The sequence below is a fragment of the Hemitrygon akajei genome, chromosome 2 (genome assembly GCF_048418815.1).
Source record: "Hemitrygon akajei chromosome 2, sHemAka1.3, whole genome shotgun sequence".
Taxonomy (NCBI): Eukaryota; Metazoa; Chordata; class Chondrichthyes; order Myliobatiformes; family Dasyatidae; genus Hemitrygon; species Hemitrygon akajei.
Genome location: NC_133125.1, coordinates 147,434,339 through 147,455,092, shown reverse-complemented (window position 1 = coordinate 147,455,092; position 20,754 = coordinate 147,434,339). Strand labels below are relative to the sequence as shown.

At 44.4% G+C, this 20,754-nt stretch overlaps 1 protein-coding gene across 3 annotated transcripts in view; it reads left to right on the top strand.

Moving 5' to 3' along the window:
- The window catches only part of LOC140716643 (muscle M-line assembly protein unc-89-like), a 56,815-nt gene that overhangs the window by 7,381 nt on the left and 28,680 nt on the right, over positions 1-20,754 (top strand). The window contains exons 2-4 of one of the 3 annotated variants that reach the window (XM_073029471.1): positions 3,374-3,682; positions 13,533-13,838; positions 17,662-17,922. In XM_073029471.1, the coding sequence (XP_072885572.1) occupies positions 3,374-3,682; positions 13,533-13,838; positions 17,662-17,922 (876 nt within the window). The remainder of the gene's footprint in view (positions 1-3,373; positions 3,683-13,532; positions 13,839-17,661; positions 17,923-20,754) is intronic. The other 2 variants (XM_073029482.1, XM_073029478.1) reach the window with 2 other exon arrangements.

The following is a 20,754-nucleotide window of genomic DNA, read 5'->3' as shown; positions in this document are numbered from 1 at the left end:
TCAAATGAGTCCATGCCCGCCAATGGGCACCCATCCATTTTAATCCCTTTGCCCAGCACTTGGTACGTGGCCTTCTTGCCCAAGTGCTCATCTAGACATGAATTGGAATGGTTTATTATTGCCACATGTAATCAGTGTAAAGCTTGTCGTTCATACTTTTCGTCCAGATCAATTTATTACACGGTGTGTTGAGGAAGCACAAGGTAAAGCTTTAATAGAATGCAGGATAAAGTGCAATAACTACAGAGAAAACAGATTAGGTAGACAACAAGGTGCAAGATGATAACCAGATAGATCGAAGTCAAGAGTCCAATGCTGGGAACCCATTGAATCTTCTTATAACTGCAGGTAGAAGCTGTTTTTAACCCATGCCGAGCTCATTGGCTTCATCAACTTTCCCTCCATCTTCCACCCTGCCCTTAAATTTACCTGGTCCATTTCCGATACCTCCCTCCCCTTTCTCGATCTCACTCCCTATCTCTGGAGATAGCTTATCTACTGATGTCTATTACAGACCCACAGATTCTCACAGCTACCTGGACTATACTGCTTCCCACACTGTAAGTTATAAAAACGCCATCCCTTTCCCTCGATTCCTCTGTTTCTGCTGCATCTGCTCTCAGGATGAGGTTTTTCATTGCAGAAATAAGGAGGTGTCCTCCTCCTTCAAAGAAAGAGGCTTTCCTTCCTCCACCAACAACACTGCCATTTCGCATATGTCTGCCCTCACCCCATCCTCCCGCCATCACACCAGGGATAGGGTTCCTCTTGTCCACTCTTACCACCCCACCAACCTCCACATCCAGCGCACAATTCTCAATAGGATCTCATCATCAAGCACATCTTTCCCTCCCCCGCACTCTCTGCTTTCTGCAAGTATTACTTCCTACATGACTCACTTGTTCATTCGTCCTTCCCCACTGACCTCCCTATCCTTGCAAGAAGAACAAGTCCTACATCTGCCCCTACACCTCCATCACTACCATGCAGGACTCTAAACAGTCCTTCCAGGTAAGATGACACTTCACCTGTGAGTCTGGTGGGGTTATACACTGTGTCCAGTGCTCCTGCTGTGGCCTCCTGTATATCAGTGAGACCTGACGCAGATTGGAAGACCGCTTCGCCAAGCATCTACACTCCAACCGCCAGAAGAAGCGGGATCTCCAAGTGGCCGTCCATTTTAATTCCACTTCCCATTCCCATTCCGAAATGCCAATCCATAGCCTCCTCTACGGTTATGATGAGGCCACCCTCAAGTTGGAGGAACAACACCTTATATTCTGTCTGGGTAGTCTCCAAACTGATGGTATAAACATTGATTTCTCAAAATTCAGGTAATGCCCCCGCAACACCATTCCCCATCCCCTTTTCCCTCTCTCGTTTTGTCTCCTTGCCTGCCCATTGCCTCCCTCCGGTGTTTCTTCCCCCTCCTATCAGACTCCCCCTTCTCCAGCTCTGTATCTCTTTCACCAATCAACTTCCCAACTTTTTACTTCATCGCTCCCCCTCCCAGTTTCACCTATCACCTTGTGTTCCTCTCTCTCTCTCTGTTCTGTACATTGACTGTACTTTTTTTTCCATAGATGTTGCCTGGCCTGCTGAGTTCCTCCAGCATTTTGTGTGTGTTGCTTTGGATTTCCAGCATCTTCAGAGTTTCTCTTGTATTTACAAGGTGTGGTTGGGTTTTTGATTATGCCTGCTGCCTTACCACGGTGGCGAGAAGGACAGATAATCCAATGTTTAAATGTTGCCAGTGACCCAGCTTCACTTAATCTCTGGTATAGTGTATTCCAAGTATTGCCACACCCTGGTGAAGAAAGCTGTCTCATATTCCCTTTAGATCTTTTCCACATTATCTAAAATCTATATCCTCCCATTTTAGAAACATAGAAAACCTACAGCACAATTTATCTACCTCTTGAATAAGGGAAAGGTTCCTGCGGTTTTCTCTGTCTATACCCCTCAATGTTATATACCTCAAGCATGCCTCTTCCTAGCCTCCACTCCAGAGAAAACAGACGTAGCTTCTCCACTCTCCACGTAGCGGAACTGCTCCATTTTAAGCAACGTCCTGGTGAGTCCCTTCTACACCCCTTCCAGCACTGTCACATTAGTTCCATATTCCTCTGTACCTGATTGTTTCAATGCCAGTTACTGTGTCACTTCACAACTGAAATGGAAAATGGAGGTGATACTTTGGCCTGGCTGTGAAGGGGTGGATATGACAGGAGTAGGTCCTGGTTGGATTGGACTGTAGATGTGCAGTCGTACTGGACGGGATAGGTGCTGCAAATGTGAACCCAGGTCGATTGGGAAAATCAGGTTGGTAATGGATCTCGAGAGTGAGTTAGTTGAATGCCTACGAGATGGCTTTTTAGAGCAGTTTGTTATTGAGCCTACGAGGGGATCAGCTATTCTGGTTTGGGTGTTATGTAATGAACTGGAGGAGATTAGGGAGCTTAAGGTAAAAGAACCCTTAGAAGGCAGTGATCAGAATATGACTGAGTTCAACTTGAAATTTGAAGGGGAGAAAGTAAAGTCTGACTTAGCAGTATTTCAGTGGAGTAAAGAGTATTACAAGTGGTATGAGAGAGGAGTTGGCCAAAGGAAATTGGAAGGAGATGCTGGCAGGGATGACAACGGAGCAGCAACGGCGTAATTTTCTGGGAAAAATGAGGACGGTGCCGGCTAGATGTATTCCAAAACCAAAAAAAAATGGCAAGTAGTACAACCGTGGCTAAAGAGGGAAGTCAAAACTAATGTAAAAGCAAAAGAGGGATTACAACAAAGCAAAAATTATTGGGAAGCAAAGGATTGGGAAGCTTTTAAACCCTACAGAGAGCAACTAAAAGAATCGTCAGGAGGCAAAAGATGAAATATGAAAGCAAGCTAGCAAACAATATCAAAGTGGATAGTAAAAGCTTTTTCAAGTATGTGGGGAAAAAATAATAAGAGAGATAGGAATGGATATAGGGCTGCTCGAAAATGAGGCCGGAGAAATAATAATAAGGGACAAGGAGATGGCAGATGAACTAAATGAGTGTTTTGCATCAGACTTCATTGTGGAAGACACAATCAGTATGCCTAATGTTGTAGTGTGTGAAGGAAGAGAAGTGGGAGCAGTTACTATCACAAGAGAGAAGGTGCTCGAAAAGCTGAAAGACCTAAAGATACGTAAGTCACCCGGACCTACTGTACTGTAGTGCTCTGTGACTCTAGACCCACGTATTCTAGTCCTAAAGCCCAGTGAGCAGTCCTGTAATGCCTGCTTGTGTAATATGCACTCATTTGCTGAGGTGAGACCACTTGTGCATTATCTGAATATTTTTCTTGTTAATGCAACATAATTGATTATATTTCTTATCCAAATCAGCTGTAACGGAAGAAGTAAATGGCAGATCTGGCTCATCGATGTTACTGGATCCCAAATTTACAGTCGATCTCAGCAAGGAAGAAGTTGTTTGGGAGTGGAAGAAATGGAATAGCACCGAATCCCTAGATATTTTAGATCACGTCCCTAGTAGATCACCCATGTTTCCAAGTGAACAGTTCGAACACCGTTTACAGTTCAATATTTCTAATGGGTCGCTGACGATAAATCCCCTGGAATGCCGTGATCAAGGAATTTACATGGTATATGTACAGGGGGTAAAGAAGAAAGAACTACATTTGCGTGTTTACGGTAAGTTATCTTGCTTACTTGTGATGCTATATGTAAAATCTCTCTTTGGGGGGAGGGAGGGGGGAATTGGCTTCTTCCAGAAAGCTGATTGGATGTTTTTACTGTTTTATTTATTCGTTATCTAAATGTCTGTGATTACCTTTTATACACTACTAAAGGATACTTGATGGATTCTTTTATTAATATGCTCATTTTTAATGTGAAAGGTCTAAATAACCCTGTTAAACGAAATAAGATTTTTTCTTATATCCGGAAACTTAAAACTCATATAATCTTTCTTCAAGAAATCTATATTCGTAAAAATGATATTTTGTGTTCTTTCAAAGAATGGAAGGATATACATTTTCACTCGCCCTCTCAATCTAGATCGAGAGGCGTCTCTATCCTGTTTGATCAGAATGTATCCTTTATTCAACAGAATGTAATTTCTGATACAAATGGCTGCTTTGTTATTGTTTGGAGTAGTCTTGAGAATAAACTAATGGTATTTGCGAATGTATACGCTCCAAATACAGAATACTCCTTGTTCTTTGAACATCTTTTCTCTTTTCTGCCTGATTTGAATCGATATTCCTTAGTGATGGGTGGGTATTTTAATTTTTGGCTTGACCCTATATTAGACCGCTCTTCAAGTAAAACCCCTGTCACTAATAAATCAGTCCTACTTTTAAAATCTTTTCTATTTCAATGTGGTATTCTTGACATGTGGCGTTTTTTGCACCCCCAAGAAAAGGAATATTCGTATTTCTCTCAGGTTCATCATATGTACTCTCGGATTGACTACTTTTTTATAGATAGAAACTTGCTTCCACTGGTTCGATCCTGTGATTATAAGGAGATCGCTTTGTCTGATCATGCACCTGTGCTTCTGGCTTTAAGATTACCTGTTTATTCTGTATCAAATAGAAGTTGGCGTTTTAACTTATCATTGTTATCCGATAAAAATTTTCTAAAGTTTTTGGAAAACCGTATTACTTTTTTCTTTAAAGAAAATTTTAAAGGAGTTAACGCTGGTACTATAGTCTGGGATACTTTTAAAGCATATATTCGTGGAGAAATTATCTCTTACTCTACCTATATAAAGAAAAAAGCTGACAAAGAAAGGTCTGACCTAGCAGCAATATTAAAAGATCTTGATCGAAAGTATGCCCTATCTCCAGATCCAAGTATATATAATAAGCGGATTGAAATCCAATCCAAGTATAATCTTCTGCTGACTTACCCAATTGAACAACAGCTGTTGAGAGATAAAACTCAATTTTACATTCACGGGGATAGAACTGGTAGTTTATTAGCCAATCGCTTAAAATCTTTTACAGTTAATCATCAAATCACAGAAATTTTTAAAGATAATGGTACTAAGATATTCGACCATTCTGAAATTAACAACGTATTTAAAGACTTTTACCTTAAGTTGTATCAGTCTGACTCTTCTTCAGATGATACCTATATGAATGCTTTTTTCAGTAATGTAGCGGTGTGCAGACGGTGAGTTGCAGTTGCGTTAAAGCTTTATTCAAACTTTGCGGCCTCGCTTTTAAGCCTTCCTGTTTCCACCCTCCCTGGGCGGGAATGCTGTAGGGGGCACATATTCACAGTCCCTTCCCGTGCGTGGGCTTTTCCCCTTGCTGGTGAAGAAGGCCAGTCGTTCTTTTTGGGGCCGGCCTCTTTGCCGGCGCGCACCGTTTTGTGAGCCGGTTCGAGTGCACTGGAAAGTGGGTCGCCACATAACCACCCGCCCCCCCCCCCAGAACTGGCGATACTCCCCCTGATGTCCACAGTCTGAGTTGGTCTCTGTTTGGGAGGTCTGCCTCTGCGCCGTGGTGCCTGAGCCCCGACTGGCTGCGCCAAGTCCACGTGGGCTGGTTTGAGTCGGTCCACTGTGAAAACTTCCTCTTTCCCCCCAATGTCCAGCACGAACGTGGACCCGTTCCTCCTGATCACCTTAAACGGCCCCTCGTAGGGCCGCTGTAGCGGTGCCTGATGTCTGCCCCGGCATACAAAAACAAACTTACAGTTCTGTGGGTCTTTGGGTACGCAGGTCGGGCTCTGTCCATGCTGTGAAGTGGGTATGGGGGCCAGAGTTACCGAGCCTCTCACGTAGTCTGTCCAGGACTGCTGCGGGTACTTCCTCTTGCCCCCCTGGGGCTGGTATGAACTCTCCAGGGACGACCAGGGGTGCGCCGTACACCAACTCGGCCGACGAGGTGTGCAGATCCTCTTTGGGCGCCGTGCGGATTCCGAGCAGGACCCAGGGAAGCTCGTCCACTCAGTTAGGCCCTTTGAGGCGGGCCGTGAGAGCCGACGTCAGGTGACGGTGGAAATGCTCCACTAGCCCGTTCAACTGTGGGTGGTAGGCAGTTGTGTGGTGCAGCTTTCCCAAAAGGCTGGCCATAGCTGACCACAGGCTGGAGGTGAACTGGGTACCTCTGTTGGAGGTAATGTGGGCCAGTACACCAAAGCGGGACACCCAGGTGGCGATCAGTGCTCGGATGCAGGATTCGGAGGTGGTGTCGGTGAGCGGGACCGCCTCTGGCCATCTTGTGAACCGGTCCACGATAGTCAGGAGGTGCCGCGCTCCTCACGACACTGGCAGGGGGCCCACGATATCCACATGAATGTGGTCGAAACGCTGGCGGGTGGGGTGGAACTGCTGCAGCAGAGCTTTGGTGTGCCGCTGCACCTTGGCTGTTTGGCAGTGCATGCACGTTTTGGCCCATTCACTGACCTGCTTGCGGAGTCCGTGCCAAACGAACCTGTTGGAGACCATCCGGACGGTTGTCCTGATGGAGGGGTGCGCTAAGTTGTGAATGGAGTCGAAAACTCACCGCAGCCAGGCTGCCAGGACGACGGGGCGAGATTGGCCGGTGGTGACGTCACAGAGTAGGGTCCTCTCACCTGGGCCTACGGGGAGGTCCTGGAGCTGCAAACCGGAGACTGCAGTTCTGTAACTAGGGATCTCCTCGTCTGTCTGCTGCGCCTCCGCCAGCGCTTCATAGTTCACCCCCTGGGACAGGGCCAGGATGGTAGGTCTGGATAGGGCGTCTGCCACGACATTGTCTTTTCCCGAGTCATGCCGGATGTCCGTCGTGTATTCGGAGATGTAGGACAGATGTCGCTGCTGGCGGGACGACCAGGGATCGGATGCCTTCGTGAACGCAAAGGTGAGCGGTTTGTGGTCTGTGAACGCGGTGAAGTACCAGAAATGCCGGATTGCCAGGTATAGTGCCAACAGCTCCCGGTCGAAAGCACTGTACTTGAGTTTGGGTGGTTGTAGGTGTTTGCTGAAGAATGCCAGGGCTTGCCAGCGACCCTCGATGAGTTGTTCCAGCACTCCACGGACTGCTGTGTTGGATGCGTCCACTGTGAGGGCGGTAGGGACGTCCGTTCTGGGGTGCACTAGCATCGCGGCGTTTGTCAAGGCTCCTTTGGTTTTAACGAAAGTGGCTGCGGCCTCTTCATCCCAGGTAATGTCCTTGCCCTTACCCGAGATCAGGGTGAACAGGGGGCGCATGATTCGGGCTGCTGAGGGGAGGAAGCGGTGGTAGAAATTCACCATACCCACAAATTCCTGCAGGCCTTTTAGTGTGTTGGGTCGGGAGAAGTGGTGGACCGCGTCTACCTTGGCGGGCAGAGGGGTTGCCCTGTCTTTAGTAATCCTGTGGCCCAGGAAGTCGATGGTGTTGAGTCCGAACTGGCATTTGGCCGGGTTGATTGTTAGGCCGTATTCACTCAGTCGGGCGTAGAGTTGACGGAGGTGGGACAGATGCTCCTGACGACTGCTGCTGGCTATGAGGATGTCGTCCAAATAGATGAATGCAAAGTCCAGGTCGTGTCCCACCGTGTCCATGAGCCGCTGGAACATCTGTGCGGCATTCTTTAGGCCAAATGGCATTCAGAGGAATTCGAAAAGGCCGAACGGAGTGATGAGTGCTGTTTTGGGGATGTCGTCCGGATGCATCGGGATTTGATGGTATCCCCGGACGAGGTCTACCTTGGAGAAGATCCGTGCGCCGTGCAGGTTTGCTGCAAACTCCTGAATGTGCGGCACAAGGTAGCGGTCCCGTGTTGTAGCCTCGTTCAGTCTGCGGTAGCGGCCGCATGGTCTCCAGCCCCCTGTCGCTTTGGGCACCATGTGCAGGGGGGAGGCCCATGGGCTGTCGGACCGCCGTATGATCCCCAATTCCTCCATCTTCATGAACTCCTCCTTCGCTAGTCGGAGCTTGTCCGGGGGAAGCCTTCGAGCACGGGTGTGGAGGGGTGGTCCCTGGGTCGGGATGTGGTGCTGTACTCCGTGCCTGGGCATGGCTGCTGTGAACTGCGGCACCAGAACCGATGGGAAATCCGCCAGGACTCTGGTGAATTCGTAGTTGGACAGCGTGATGGAGTCCAGGTGTGGGGCCGGCAACTTGGCTTCACCCAGGGAGAATGCTTGAAAAGTCTTGGCGTGGACTAGTCTCTTTCCTTGCAGGTTGACCAGTAGGCTGTGAGCTTGCAAGAAGTCTGCCCCCAGGAGTGGTTGAGCCACGGTGGCCAGTGTGAAGTCCCACATGAACCGGCTGGAGCCGAACTGTAGCCGCACTGTATGGGTGCCGTAGGTCCGTATTGCACTGCCATTTGCGGCCCGCAGGGTGGGTCCCGGTTCTCTGTTGCGGGTGTCGTAACTCGTCGGAGGTAAGACGCTGATCTCGGCCTCAGTGTCGACCAAAAAGCGGCGTCCCGACAGCTTGTCCCAGACATACAGGAGGCTATCCCGATGGCCAGCCACCGTAGCCATCAGCGGCAGCTGGCCCTGGCGTTTCCCGGGAACTTGCAGAGCGGGCTACAGCGGCGGGCTTCTGTGCCCCACCGCTGGTGGTAGAAGCACCATTGTTCGTTGGCCGCCGCACTCCTGCCTCTGGGTTTTGTGGGCTTTGCTGCCGGGCCTGGTCTGGTCTGCTGTTGGGCGCATGGCCTGGTGATCTGTGTGACAGACGCTCCACTCTCCTTGGCTTTCCACAGCACATCTGCCCGGGCTGCCACCTTCCGGGGGTCGCTGAAATCCGCGTCGGACAGCAGCAGGCGTATGTCCTCGGGCAGCTGCTCTAGGAACACCTGCTCAAACATGAGGCAGGGCTTGTGTCCTTCAGCCAGAGCCAGCATCTCGTTCATTAATGCCGACGGCAGCCTGTCTCCCAAACCATCCAGGTGCAGCAAGCGGGCAGCTCGCTCGCACCGTGAGAGTCCAAAAGTCCTTATGAGCAGGGCTTTGAAGTCTGTGTATTTGCCGTCCTCTGGGGGTGACTGTATGAACTCCTCAACTTGGGCGGCCGTCCCTTGGTCGAGGGAGCTCACCACGTAGTAGTAACGTGTGGAATCCGAGGTTATCTGCCGAATGTGGAATTGGGCTTCTGCTTGTTGGAACCATGAGTGAGGTCGCAGCGTCCAGAAGCTTGGCAGTTTTAACAAAACTGCATGAACAGATGCGGTGTCAGTCATCTTCGGTCCAAGTATCGTTTGGGCCGTCAGGGTCACCAATTGTAGCAGTGTGCTACACATGGCGCTGGAATAACGACCCGCAGACGGTGAGTTGCAGTTGCTTTAAAGCTTTATTCAAACTTCGCGGCCTTGCTTTTAAGCCTTCCTGTTTCCGCCCTCCCCGGGCAGTAATGCTGTAGGGGGCGCATATTCACAGTCCCTTCACGCGTGGGGGCTTTTCCCCTTGCTGGTGAAGAAGGCCTGGTGCCCTTTTTGGGGCCAGCCTCTCTGCCAGCGCACGCCGCTTTGTGAGCCGGTTTGAGTGCACTGGAAAGTGGGTTGCCACAATATCAACATTCCTACATTGTCTTCTGATAGCCTAATACAGTTAGATCAGCCTATTTCCAATGAAGAGGTGGCTGAGGCTATACATGCTTTACATTCTGGTAAGACCCCAGGACCGGATGGCTTTCCTGGGGAGTTTTATAAAATTTTTACTACGTTACTTACACCTTATTTATCCTCTGTTTTATCAGAGTCCTTTAAATCAGGTAAACTCCCTCAATCTTTTAATGAAGCTTTTATTTCTCTTATTCTTAAAAAAAATAAAAATCCAGCTGAACGTTCTTCATACAGACAGATTTCTTTATTAAATGTTGATGCAAAAATTTTATCCAAAATCTTAGCTCAAAGACTTGAAAATATTTTACTGTCTATTATATCACATGACCAGACAGGATTTATTAAAAATCGTTACTCACATTTTAATATACATTGGTTATTGAATGTGATATATTCACCATCCAAAAAAATATCAGAGTGTATATTATCCTTAGATGCAGAAAAAGCCTTCGATAGAATTGAGAGGAATTAACTTTTTAAAATCTTAGAAAAGTTTAACTTTGGGCCTAGTTTTATTCGTTGGGTTAAATTAATTTACTTGTCTCCTACCACTCAGGTTATTACTATCAAATTTCTAATTACAGCGGGGAACTAGACAAGGTTGCCCTCTTAGTCTTTTACTTTTTGCTTTCGCTATAGAACCCTTAGCAATACCATTTTGAGAATCTAAGGACATTTCTGGTATACTAAGGGAAGGTATGACTCATAAAATTTCATTATAAACTGATAATATTTTACTTTTAATCTCGAACACTGAAACTTCTTTACCTTCGGTTCTTTCTTTAATTTCCCAGTTTAGTTTTTTTTTCAGGATATAAGCTGAATTTACATAAAAGTGAGCTATTTCCTTTAAATGACCTAATGTCATCAAATGCCAAATTTCCGTTCCAAGTTGTTACAAGTCAATTTACATATCTAGGTGTAACAATTACTAAAAACTTCAAGAATTTATTTAAAGAAAACTTAAACTGCTTATTGAATTATGTGAAAAATACGCTTTCTAAATGGTCTCCTCTTTCTTTATTCCTAATTGGCCAAATTAATTCGATTAAAATGAAGATTCTTCCTAAATTTTTATATCTTTTTCAGGCTTTACCTATTTTTATTCCTAAGACCTACTTTGATTCTTTAGCTTCAATTTTAACATATATTTGGAATAATAAACAAGCTCGTTTAAGTAAAGTTTACCTACAAAGAAATAAAGAGATGGGTGGATTAGCCCTACCCAATTTTAGGTTTTACTATTGGGTTGCCAATATAAGGAATATTACTTTTTGGTCCTATTATATTTATCGTAAAGATTGCCCATTATGGGTCTCCTTAGAAGTTAATTCTGTTAAAAAAATTCCTCTATTGTCTCTCTTCTTGGATCATACTCTTTTTCAGCAAATAAAACAACGGATAATATAATTGTTAAGGAAAGTTTAAGGATCTGGTGTCAATTTAGAAAATTTTTTGGTTTAGCAGATTTTTCATTATCATCTCCCATTCTCCTTAATTTTTTTTTTATCCCTTCCGTGACTGACAAAGTCTTTAAAGATTGGGATGAACTAGGTATTAAGTGTTTTTGGGACCTGTTTATCTCAGGATCTCTTCCTTCATTTGACCAATTGTCAAATAAATTTGCACTGCCAAAAACACATTTTTACAGATACCTGCAAATTAGAGATTTCTTACGTTCCCAATTAACTACTTTTCCTATAGGTCCTGATAAAAATTTAGTGGACGATCTTTTAAATTTAACATCTTTTGTTAATGGTTCTATTACCGGTATCTATAACTTGTTGATTGATTCCAGACAAGACTTTTTAGATAAAATAAAAAAAGCTTGGGAGGGTGACCTAAGTTGTCAGATTTCTGATGAAAGATGGAATAAAATTCTTAAACGGGTTAATAAATCATCTTTCTGTGCTCATCATTCTCTTCTACAATTTTAAGTGCTTCATAGAGCTTACATTTCTAAACAGAAGCTGTCCAGTTTTTACCCAAATGTTTTTCCACTTTGTAATAAATGCAACTCTGCTGATGCCTCTTTAATTCATATGTTTTGGTTTTGCCCTAAAACTGAAAAGTTTTGGCGGGAAGTATTCCATACCTTCTCGCAACTTTTTAGGGTCCAATTTGACCCAAATCCCCTTACTGCCTTGTTTGGTATTATTGCAAATGAAGATATAACTTTAAGTACTCCTAACCTACAGGTTTTAGTTTATACCTCTCTTTTAGCAAGAAGAGCAATCTTGCTTAAATGGAAGGAGTCTACCCCTCCTACACATCTTCAATGGCTACGTGATATTATGTCTTATTTAAATTTAGAGAAGATCCGCTGCTCACTTAAATTCGAAATGATCTTTTTATGATACCTGGGGACCTTTCCTAAATTACTTTTCCAATTTATAAAGTTTACCAGTGCACAGTCTTTTATGTATACTTCTATCTTCTCTTCTTAAGCGAATATGTTTTTCTAATTATCCATTATCATCCATCAGCTTTTTTCTTTGGTAGTTGGTAAGGGGTTGACTTTTTTTTACATAAAAAATTTCTTTTATGATGTATGACCTGTCTTTAAATTTTTGATTACAGAGTGGTATACCGTTATGTGATATCCTATAACATTTTGATCAATTTTATTACAATATATGAATGTACACAAGTTATGTTGAGATGTATCTACGTGTTGCACTCTGTAAATATTGTTTTTTCTTCTGAATTAAAAATACTGTAAAAAGAAAAAGCAGAATGGCATCAAATCAGAAGAAATATGTTGAATCCTTGTGGGTTGAGTTAAGAAACTGCAAGGGTAAAAGGACTCAGGCCTCCCATCAGTAGCTGGAATGTGGAACACAGATTACAACGGGAAATAGAAAAGGTGTGTCAAAAGGGCAATGTTATGATAGTCATGGGGGGTTTGAACATGCAGGTCGATTGGGAAAATCAGGTTGGGAATGGATCTCGAGAGTGAGTTGGTTGAATGCCTATGAGAAGGCTTTTTAGAGCAGTTTGTCGTTGAGCCTACGAGGGGATCAGCTATACTGGTTTGGGTGTTATGTAATGAACCGGAGGAGATTAGGGAGCTTAACATAAAAGAACCCTTAGAAGGCAGTGATCAGAATATGACTGAGTTCAACTTGAAATTTGAAGGGGAGAAAGTAAAGTCTGACTTAGCAGTATTTCAGTGGAGTAAAGAGTATTACAAGTGGTATGAGAGAGGAACTGGCCAAAGGAAATTGGAAGGAGATGCTGGCAGGGATGACAACAGAGCAGCAACGGCGTGATTTTCTGGGAAAAATGAGGAAGGTGCCGGCTAGATGTATTCCAAAAACAAACAAAAATAAATGGCAAGTAGTACAACCGTGGCTAAAGAGGGAAGTCAAAACTAATGTAAAAGCAAAAGAGAGGGCATACAACAAAGCAAAAATTATTGGGAAGCAAAGGATTGGGAAGCTTTAAAACCCTACAGAGAGCAACTAAAAGAATCGTCAGGAGGGAAAAGATTAAATATGAAAGCAAGCTAGCAAACAATATCAAAGTGGATAGTAAAAGCTTTTTCAAGTATGTGGGGGAAAAAATAGTAAGAGATAGGAATGGATATAGGGCCGCTAGAAAATGAGGCTGGAGAAATAATAATGAGGGACAAGGAGACGGCAGATGAACTAAATGAGTGTTTTGCATCAGACTTCATTGTGGAAGACACAATCAGTATGCCTAATGTTGTAGTGTGTGAAGGAAGAGAAGTGGGAGCAGTTACTATCACAAGAGAGAAGGTGCTCGAAAAGCTGAAAGACCTAAAGATACGTAAGTCACCCGGACCTACTGTACTGTAGTGCTCTGTGACTCTAGATCCACATATTCTGGTCCTAAAGCCCAGTGAGCAGTCCTGTAATGCCTGCTTGTGTAATATGCACTCATTTGCTGAGGTGAGGCCACTTGTGCGATATCTGAATATTTTTCTTGTTAATGCAACATAATTGATTATATTTCTTATCCAAATTAGCTGTAACGGAAGAAGTAGGCAGCTCTGGCTCATCGATGTTACTGGATCCCAAATTTACGGTCGATCTCAGCAAGGAAGAAGTTGTTTGGGAGTGGAAGAAATGGAATAGCACCGAATCTCTAGATATTTTAGATCACGTCCCTAGTAGATCACCCATGTTTCCAAGTGAACAGTTTGAACACCGTTTACAGTTCAATATTTCTAATGGGTCGCTGACGATAAATCCAGTGGAACGCCGTGATCAAGGAATTTACATGGTATATGTACAGGGGGAAAAGAAGAAAGAACTACATTTGCGTGTTTACGGTGAGTTATCTTGCTTATTTGTGATGCTATATGTGAAATACTCATCAAATTGCCTGCCGTTGTTTCTGTTTGAGGATAAGTGGGATACCGGACCTGAAAACCAAAATACGGAAGTTGAATGTAGCTGTTCATTCAGCCAAGGCAGCTATGATACATCTGGCAGCCCACGGAGACGTCTGCACGGCATAGTGACCCGCATCTATCCCTGGACTGGTGAGATGCGAGGTGGAGAACTGTTGTCTGACCTAAGGGTTGAATTTTGGGGAAGGGAGTGAAGTGGAAGTGTGGACCGATGGGGAAATTGCAGATGGAGGATAGAAAGTGAGGGGAGAAATGTGTGCAAATGAGACAAAGTAGGATTATTGCAGTCTCTTCTGAGCCTCAGTTCCATTTCATTCTCCCCCACCCCACTCTAAAGCATGTCTGTGACAATATACCGTGAGGTCAGTAATGTGTTCTACTTTCCGTGACCCTTATTGCTGAGGCAGAGACTAGGATATCAGTAAGTTGCCTGTGGGAAGATGAACGGCATTAAGACTGGTGTTTGGGTCTGGAGGGTGATCCAAAAAGAGGGAGGAATGAAGACCCGGAGAACTCTGAAAACTATGTTGCATATGTGGAATGAGCTGTCGGTGGAAGCTTTCAAGACAAGTACAATTACAGTGATTAATTGACATTTGTACAGGTACTTGGATTAAAAGTTACATGGGCCAGATGCAGGAAAATTAGACTAGTTTAGTTGGACATCATGGTCGGCATGGAGGAGTTGGGTTAAAGGGCCTGTTTCTGTGCTCTATGACATTGACCCTACAACAGTTTACATTAACAAACACTGATGGCCTGTTCAGGGGCTATGTTGAAGTTTTGAATCAGCTCAAGGTGATGGGTTGGGGTGTGCGGGGGAGCCGGGAAAGTGTGAACAGAAAACAGGAGCAAGGAAATTGAAGTGTCCTTGGCATTGCATCTAGGAAGAGTCCTGGTCTTTAGGAGGTTTTACTGGAATTTGAGGAAGTATCCGACATTTTAGTCGGGCCAGGCAAATCAGGAAGCTGGTAGGAATTTTCAGAATTCCAAGTGCTACCAAGAGTTGAGAGAGGAAATTCATCTTGCAGTGGCAGCAGGTTTGAGAACCAGAAGCCACAGGGGTACAATCACTGGAAGTCACTGGCAGCAACATTTCTCATCCCATTATGCTGAACACTGACACTCCCCGGGGCTGTGTGCTCCGCCTAATACTGTTCACACTGCTGATGCAGAGTGTGTTGCAAGATCAGGCTCAAACCGTGTCATCAAGTTTGCAGATGACACAACAGTGGTTGGCCTGTCAGGTACGATGACTAGACGGAGTATAGAGCGGAAGTGGAGTGGCTGGTGGATTGGTGTAAGAAGAACGTAGTGTAAGAAGACCAAGGAAATCTTGTGGACTTCAGAAAGATACAAATACATCACTCCCATAGAGAGAGTTAAGTGCACCAAATTCCTGGGAGTTCACATCAAGGATGACCTCACCTAGTCCCTTAATATCACCTCCCTGAACAAGAAGGCATAGTAGCATCTTCATAAGTTATTGTGTGTTATGTGTGTTATATGCTTTACATCCTAGTTTGGAGAAATGTTTTCATGTTTATACATTATATGGTTAAATACTTTATATACATGTATCTAGCTGAATGAGAAACTTTCCTTGCCAATCCCAAGAAGGCTCTGGACCTTTGTGAACCAGGCCTTTACATCCACTGTCATTCACATATCGTCATCAAGCACAGGAACAATTCATTTGGCCAACAGTGTCTACACCCGTCTACATTAATCCTACACAAATCACATTTTACTATCTCAGTTTACCTTCTCCACATTTGCATCAGCTCCTTCTAGGTATTACCAGTCACCTGAGGTCCCTATAAAAAGTATTCACCCCCCCCCCACCGGATGTTCTCGTGTTTTACTGTTTTACCACATTGAATCACAGAGGATTTAATTTGGCTTTTTTTGACACTGATCAACAGAAACAGCCAGGTGTATTAAAGTAAAAATGGATCTCTACAAAGTGATCTAAATTAATTACAAATATAAAACACAAAGTAATTGATTGCATAAGTATCCACCCTTTCAAGTCAATATTTAGTAGATGCACCTTTGGCAGCAATTACAGCCTTGAGTCTGTGTGGCTGGGTCTCTATCAGCTTTGCACATCAGGACACTGCAATTTTTCCCCATTCTTCTTTACAAAACTGCTCAAGCTCTGTGAGATTGCATGGGGATTGTGAGTGAACAGCCCTTTTCAAGTCCAGCCAGGAATTCTCAGTTGGATGGAGTTCTGGTCTCTGACTTGGCCACTGCAGGACAATAACTGTTTTTAAGCCAATCCTGTGTAGCTTTGGCTTTATTCTTGAGTTCATTGACTTGCTGAAAAACAAATCTTCTCCCAAGTTGCAGTTCTCTTGAAGTCTGCATCAGGGTTTTTCTCCAGGATTTTCCTGTATTTTGTTGCATTCATTTTAACCTCTACTTTCACAAGCCTTCCAGGGCCTGCTTCAGTGAAGCATCCCCACAGCATGATGCAGCCACCACCGTGCTTCATGGAAGAATGGTGTGTTTTTAATTATGTGTGGTGTTTGGCTTGCACCAAACAGGGTTTAGTCTGATGGCCAAAAAGCAATATTTTGGTTTCATCAAACCATAGAACCTTCCAGCTGACTTCAGAGTCTTCACAAACTCTAGCCGAGATTTCATGTGAGCTTTTTTCAACAATGGCTTGTATTTGCCATTCTCTCATAAAGCTGTGACTGGTGAAGCACCTGGGCAGCAGTTGTTGTGTGCATGGTTTCTCCCATCTCAGCCACTGAAGCTTGTAACTCCTCCCAGAGCTGATTCACCAGGAGTTGGACCTTCCAGATACAAGTGTATTTTTACTACAATCAATTGAAACACCTTGACTGCACAGAGTGATCTCTATTTAACTAATTATGTGACTTCTAAAACCAATTGGCTACACCAGTGATGATTTGGTGTGTCATATTAAGGGGGGGTGGGTGTGTGAATACCTTTGCAGTCGATTGTGTGTTTTATATTTGTAATTAATTTAGATCACTTTGTAGAGATTTGTTTTCACTTTGACACAAAAGAGTCATTTTCTGTTGATCAGTGTCAAAAAAAACCAAATTAAATCCACTGTGATTCAATGTTGTAAAAAAATAAAACATGAAAACTACCAAGGGGGATGAATACTTTTTCTAGGCACTGTATACAAGGAACAATGTAGTGGCCAATTTGACCTGTCCGCTTCATTGATTTAAATATTAGCTCTATTTGTCACACGTACATCAAAGCGTATATTTAAAATGAGTCATGTGTGTCAATGACTAACACAGCCCGAGGATGTGCTGGTCATTGACACGAGTTGTCATGGTTTCGGCATCATAGCATGACGACATCTCTCTAACCATAACCCCTATGTCTTCGGAATGTGAGAGGAAACTGGAGCACCCAGAGGAAATCCATGTGCTCAGAGGGAGAACACAAACTCTTTACGGACAGTTGCAGAAAAAGACTTGGACACTCCTGTCTCTCCTGTGTTTCTCTCCCAATGCCCTGTTACTTGTTCACCCTCCTCCTTCCTGTTTGTCGCAGCTGAAGGGAAATCACTGTTCAGTCATTACAAAATAAATTGACTTTAAAAATGCGCTGCTCGTGTGTAAATTGTAGCACATGCAACCATGTTATGTAAAAGCAGCTCCTTTCTTTCCTGCATATTTGATACAAAGCAGCAAATAAAGTTTTGTCACAAATAACTGTAGTTCACTAATCTTATTTTCCCTTTTAGAAAAGCTGTCTGACGCTATGATATTGGCCAACTCCAGCTCCCTCGGTTCCACCAGCCAACTCACCTGTAATGTCAGCGGAGATGATCCTGGGTATCAGTGGTGGTTCAATGGAGGGGAAATCTTGGGGCATCACCAGCTAATGGATGGGAACAGGATTCTTATTATTCCAGTGGCTTCAGCACGTGACTGTGGAATCTTCACCTGCGAGGCAACCAATCCTGTCAGCTCCGTCAGGGCAAATTACACTCTAGCTGTTCCTGGTGAGTTTGCTTTACGGATAACAATCTGGGTAAATTTCTGCAATCGCTTGCAGTTGGTGTAACTTTGAATGCAACTTGGGCAAATCAGCACTACAGCAGCAACACAGATTTGGAGTTTTCAGGATTACAGTTCAGAAGGAGATCACTGAGCCCATCAAGTCTAACCTCTCAGTTTCAGGCTCCCCTACCTACTGTGACCTTATTGATGTACCTCATTATTTTATAAACGTCGCCAACGCTGCCCTGCATCTTCCAGGAGAAAGATGTTTAACATATCTAGCCTCTCCAGTCCCAGTAACAGCCTCATAAATCTTTTCCCCTTTCTTTCCAGCTTAATGACAAACCTCTGCCTTACAAATCCTTTTCTTTGAGATACTTATCCAGACTCCTTGAGCACTAAAGTTAAATCCGTCTCCTTTATGACCCCCTAGCAAAGCAGTTCAGACCCTAATCAGGTTAGATTCTTCCAACCATCTCCATCCTATGTCTTGTTTTTACCCTACCTATCTAACCTGTCCGTACCCTTTCTGTTCTTAAGCATCATTATCCATCTGATGTCCTCTTCTCTTCCAAGGAGAACAACCCTGCCTTAAGTGCACTTGGTCTATTTCTGACACCTCTCCCCTTTCTGAATCTCTCTGCCTCCATCTCTGGGGATGAACTGTCTACCAATATCTTTTATAAACCTGCCTAATCTTACAGCTATCTTGACTACTTCCCATCTTGTCATCTGTTAAAATTGCCATTCCCTTTTCTCAGTTCTTTCGTTTCCACCAAATCTGTTCTCTGGATGAGGCTTTCATTTCCAGAACATCAGAGATGTCCTCCGTCTTCAAAGAACCTCGGTTCCCTTCCTCCACAATTGATGCTGCCCTCACCTGCATCTCCTCCATTTCTGGACATCTGCACTCACCCCATCTCCAGCCGCACGAACAAGGATAGAGCTGGGAGTTCTTCTTGTCCATGCCTACTATCCCAAGAGCCTCCACATCCAGCACACTGTTCTCTGCAACTTCTGCCATCTTCAATAGGATCCTGCCACCAAATACATCTATATGTCTAAACCCTCCCACTGCTCTCTACTTTCTGCAGGGATCTCTCTCTCCATGATTATCTTGTCTATTCGTACCTCCCCACTGATCTCCCTCCCTACTGAAAGTGGAAGTAGTGCTACCCGTGCCCACTCACTTCCTCCCTTGCATACATTCAGAACCTCAAACAGTCCCTCCAGGTGAGGCAGCACTTCACCTGTGAATCTATTGGGGTTGTCTACTCTATTCAGTGCTCCCGATGCGTTCTCCTCTGCATCGATGAGACCCAGTGTAGATTAGGGGACCACTTTATTGAGCACCTTTACTCCATCTGCAACAAGCAGTATTTCCCGGTGGCCAGCCGTTTGAATTCCAGTCCCTACTCCCATTTCAAGATGTCAGTTCGTGCCCTCTTCTACTGCCACGGCGAGGCCGCTCTCATGTTAGAGGAACATCACCTCCTATCCCGTCTGGGTAGCCTCCTACCTGATGACATGAAAATCAATTGTTCTAACTTCTGGTAGTTTCCCCCCTCCCTCCCTCTTACCCCTTCTTCCTTTTCCCACTGGTTCCCATCTTGCCTCTTCTCCTTTCCTCACCTCACTTGCCTATAACCTTCCTCGGTGCTGCTCCTCCTTCCCTTTCTCCATTTGGCCGATTATTCTCTCCTTTCACGTCCTTCCTTCAGCTCTCTACCTTTTTGTTCTTTAACCTCATGGCTTCTCACTTCATCTCCCACCCACCTGGCTTCACCTTCCACCTTCCAGGTTGTACTCCTTCCCCTCTCCCACATTTACTCTGGCTTCTTCCCCTTCCCTTTCAGTCCTGCTGAAGGATCTCAGCCCAGAATATCAACTGTTTATTCCTTTCCATAGATGCTGCCGGACCTGAATTTCTCCAGCGTTTTGTATGTATTACTCTGACAAACAGCCTCAATGTGCAAAAGACACATTGTGCAAATAAAAGAAATAAATAATATTAAGAACGTGAGTTGTAGAGTCCTTGAAAATGAGTCTATGTTGTGGAATCAGTTCAGAATAGTGGAGAGTGGAGTTATCCATGCTGGTTCAAGGGAGCCTGATGGTTGTGGGGTAATAACTATTCCACAACCTAAAGCTCTTGTACCTCCTGCCCAATGGTCGTGGTGAGAAGGGAGCGTGGCCTGGATAGTGGGGTTCCTTGATGATGGATGCTGCTTTCCTGGAGCAGCATTCCATGTAAATATCGATACAGGCTGTATATGTAGTTCATGTGCTGAGGCTCGAACCAAAGTTTTGAACCTCCAGCTTTAGAATGTGAAACCTCTTTCGACCATTTAGAAATACTTTCCAGTTCAGGCAGTTGGTGAGAACCCACCCATCTCCTTCCAGATCTTCATGTTCCATCTTCAGTCCTGCAATTCTTCACTTTCTTGGTCTTAATTAGGGCAAATCATTCTGTTGGCTGCAGACTTTACAGTGATTCCATTATGTTTCATGTGTTTACTATGCCTGCCAGAGAATGAATCATAGTTGTATATGGTGACATACATGTACTTGGGTTATTAATTTACTTTGAACAAGACTGGACCTGTAGTAATGTAACTTATCTTCACAAAAGCAAAGCAAGAAATAGTAGAGTCAAGTCTCTGCTTTACATAGGACTTTGGATGGTGTGTTGAAATAAGGGCTAGGTCCATCTTTGACAATTATGAAAATAAGGAGAATGGTCTTGCCTCTTGTTAAGTAATGCATGCAAAAATCTTTCCCCTTCCAATGTGATTCTTCCACATCCTTCCACTTCTCTCACTTTGGCCTAGTCA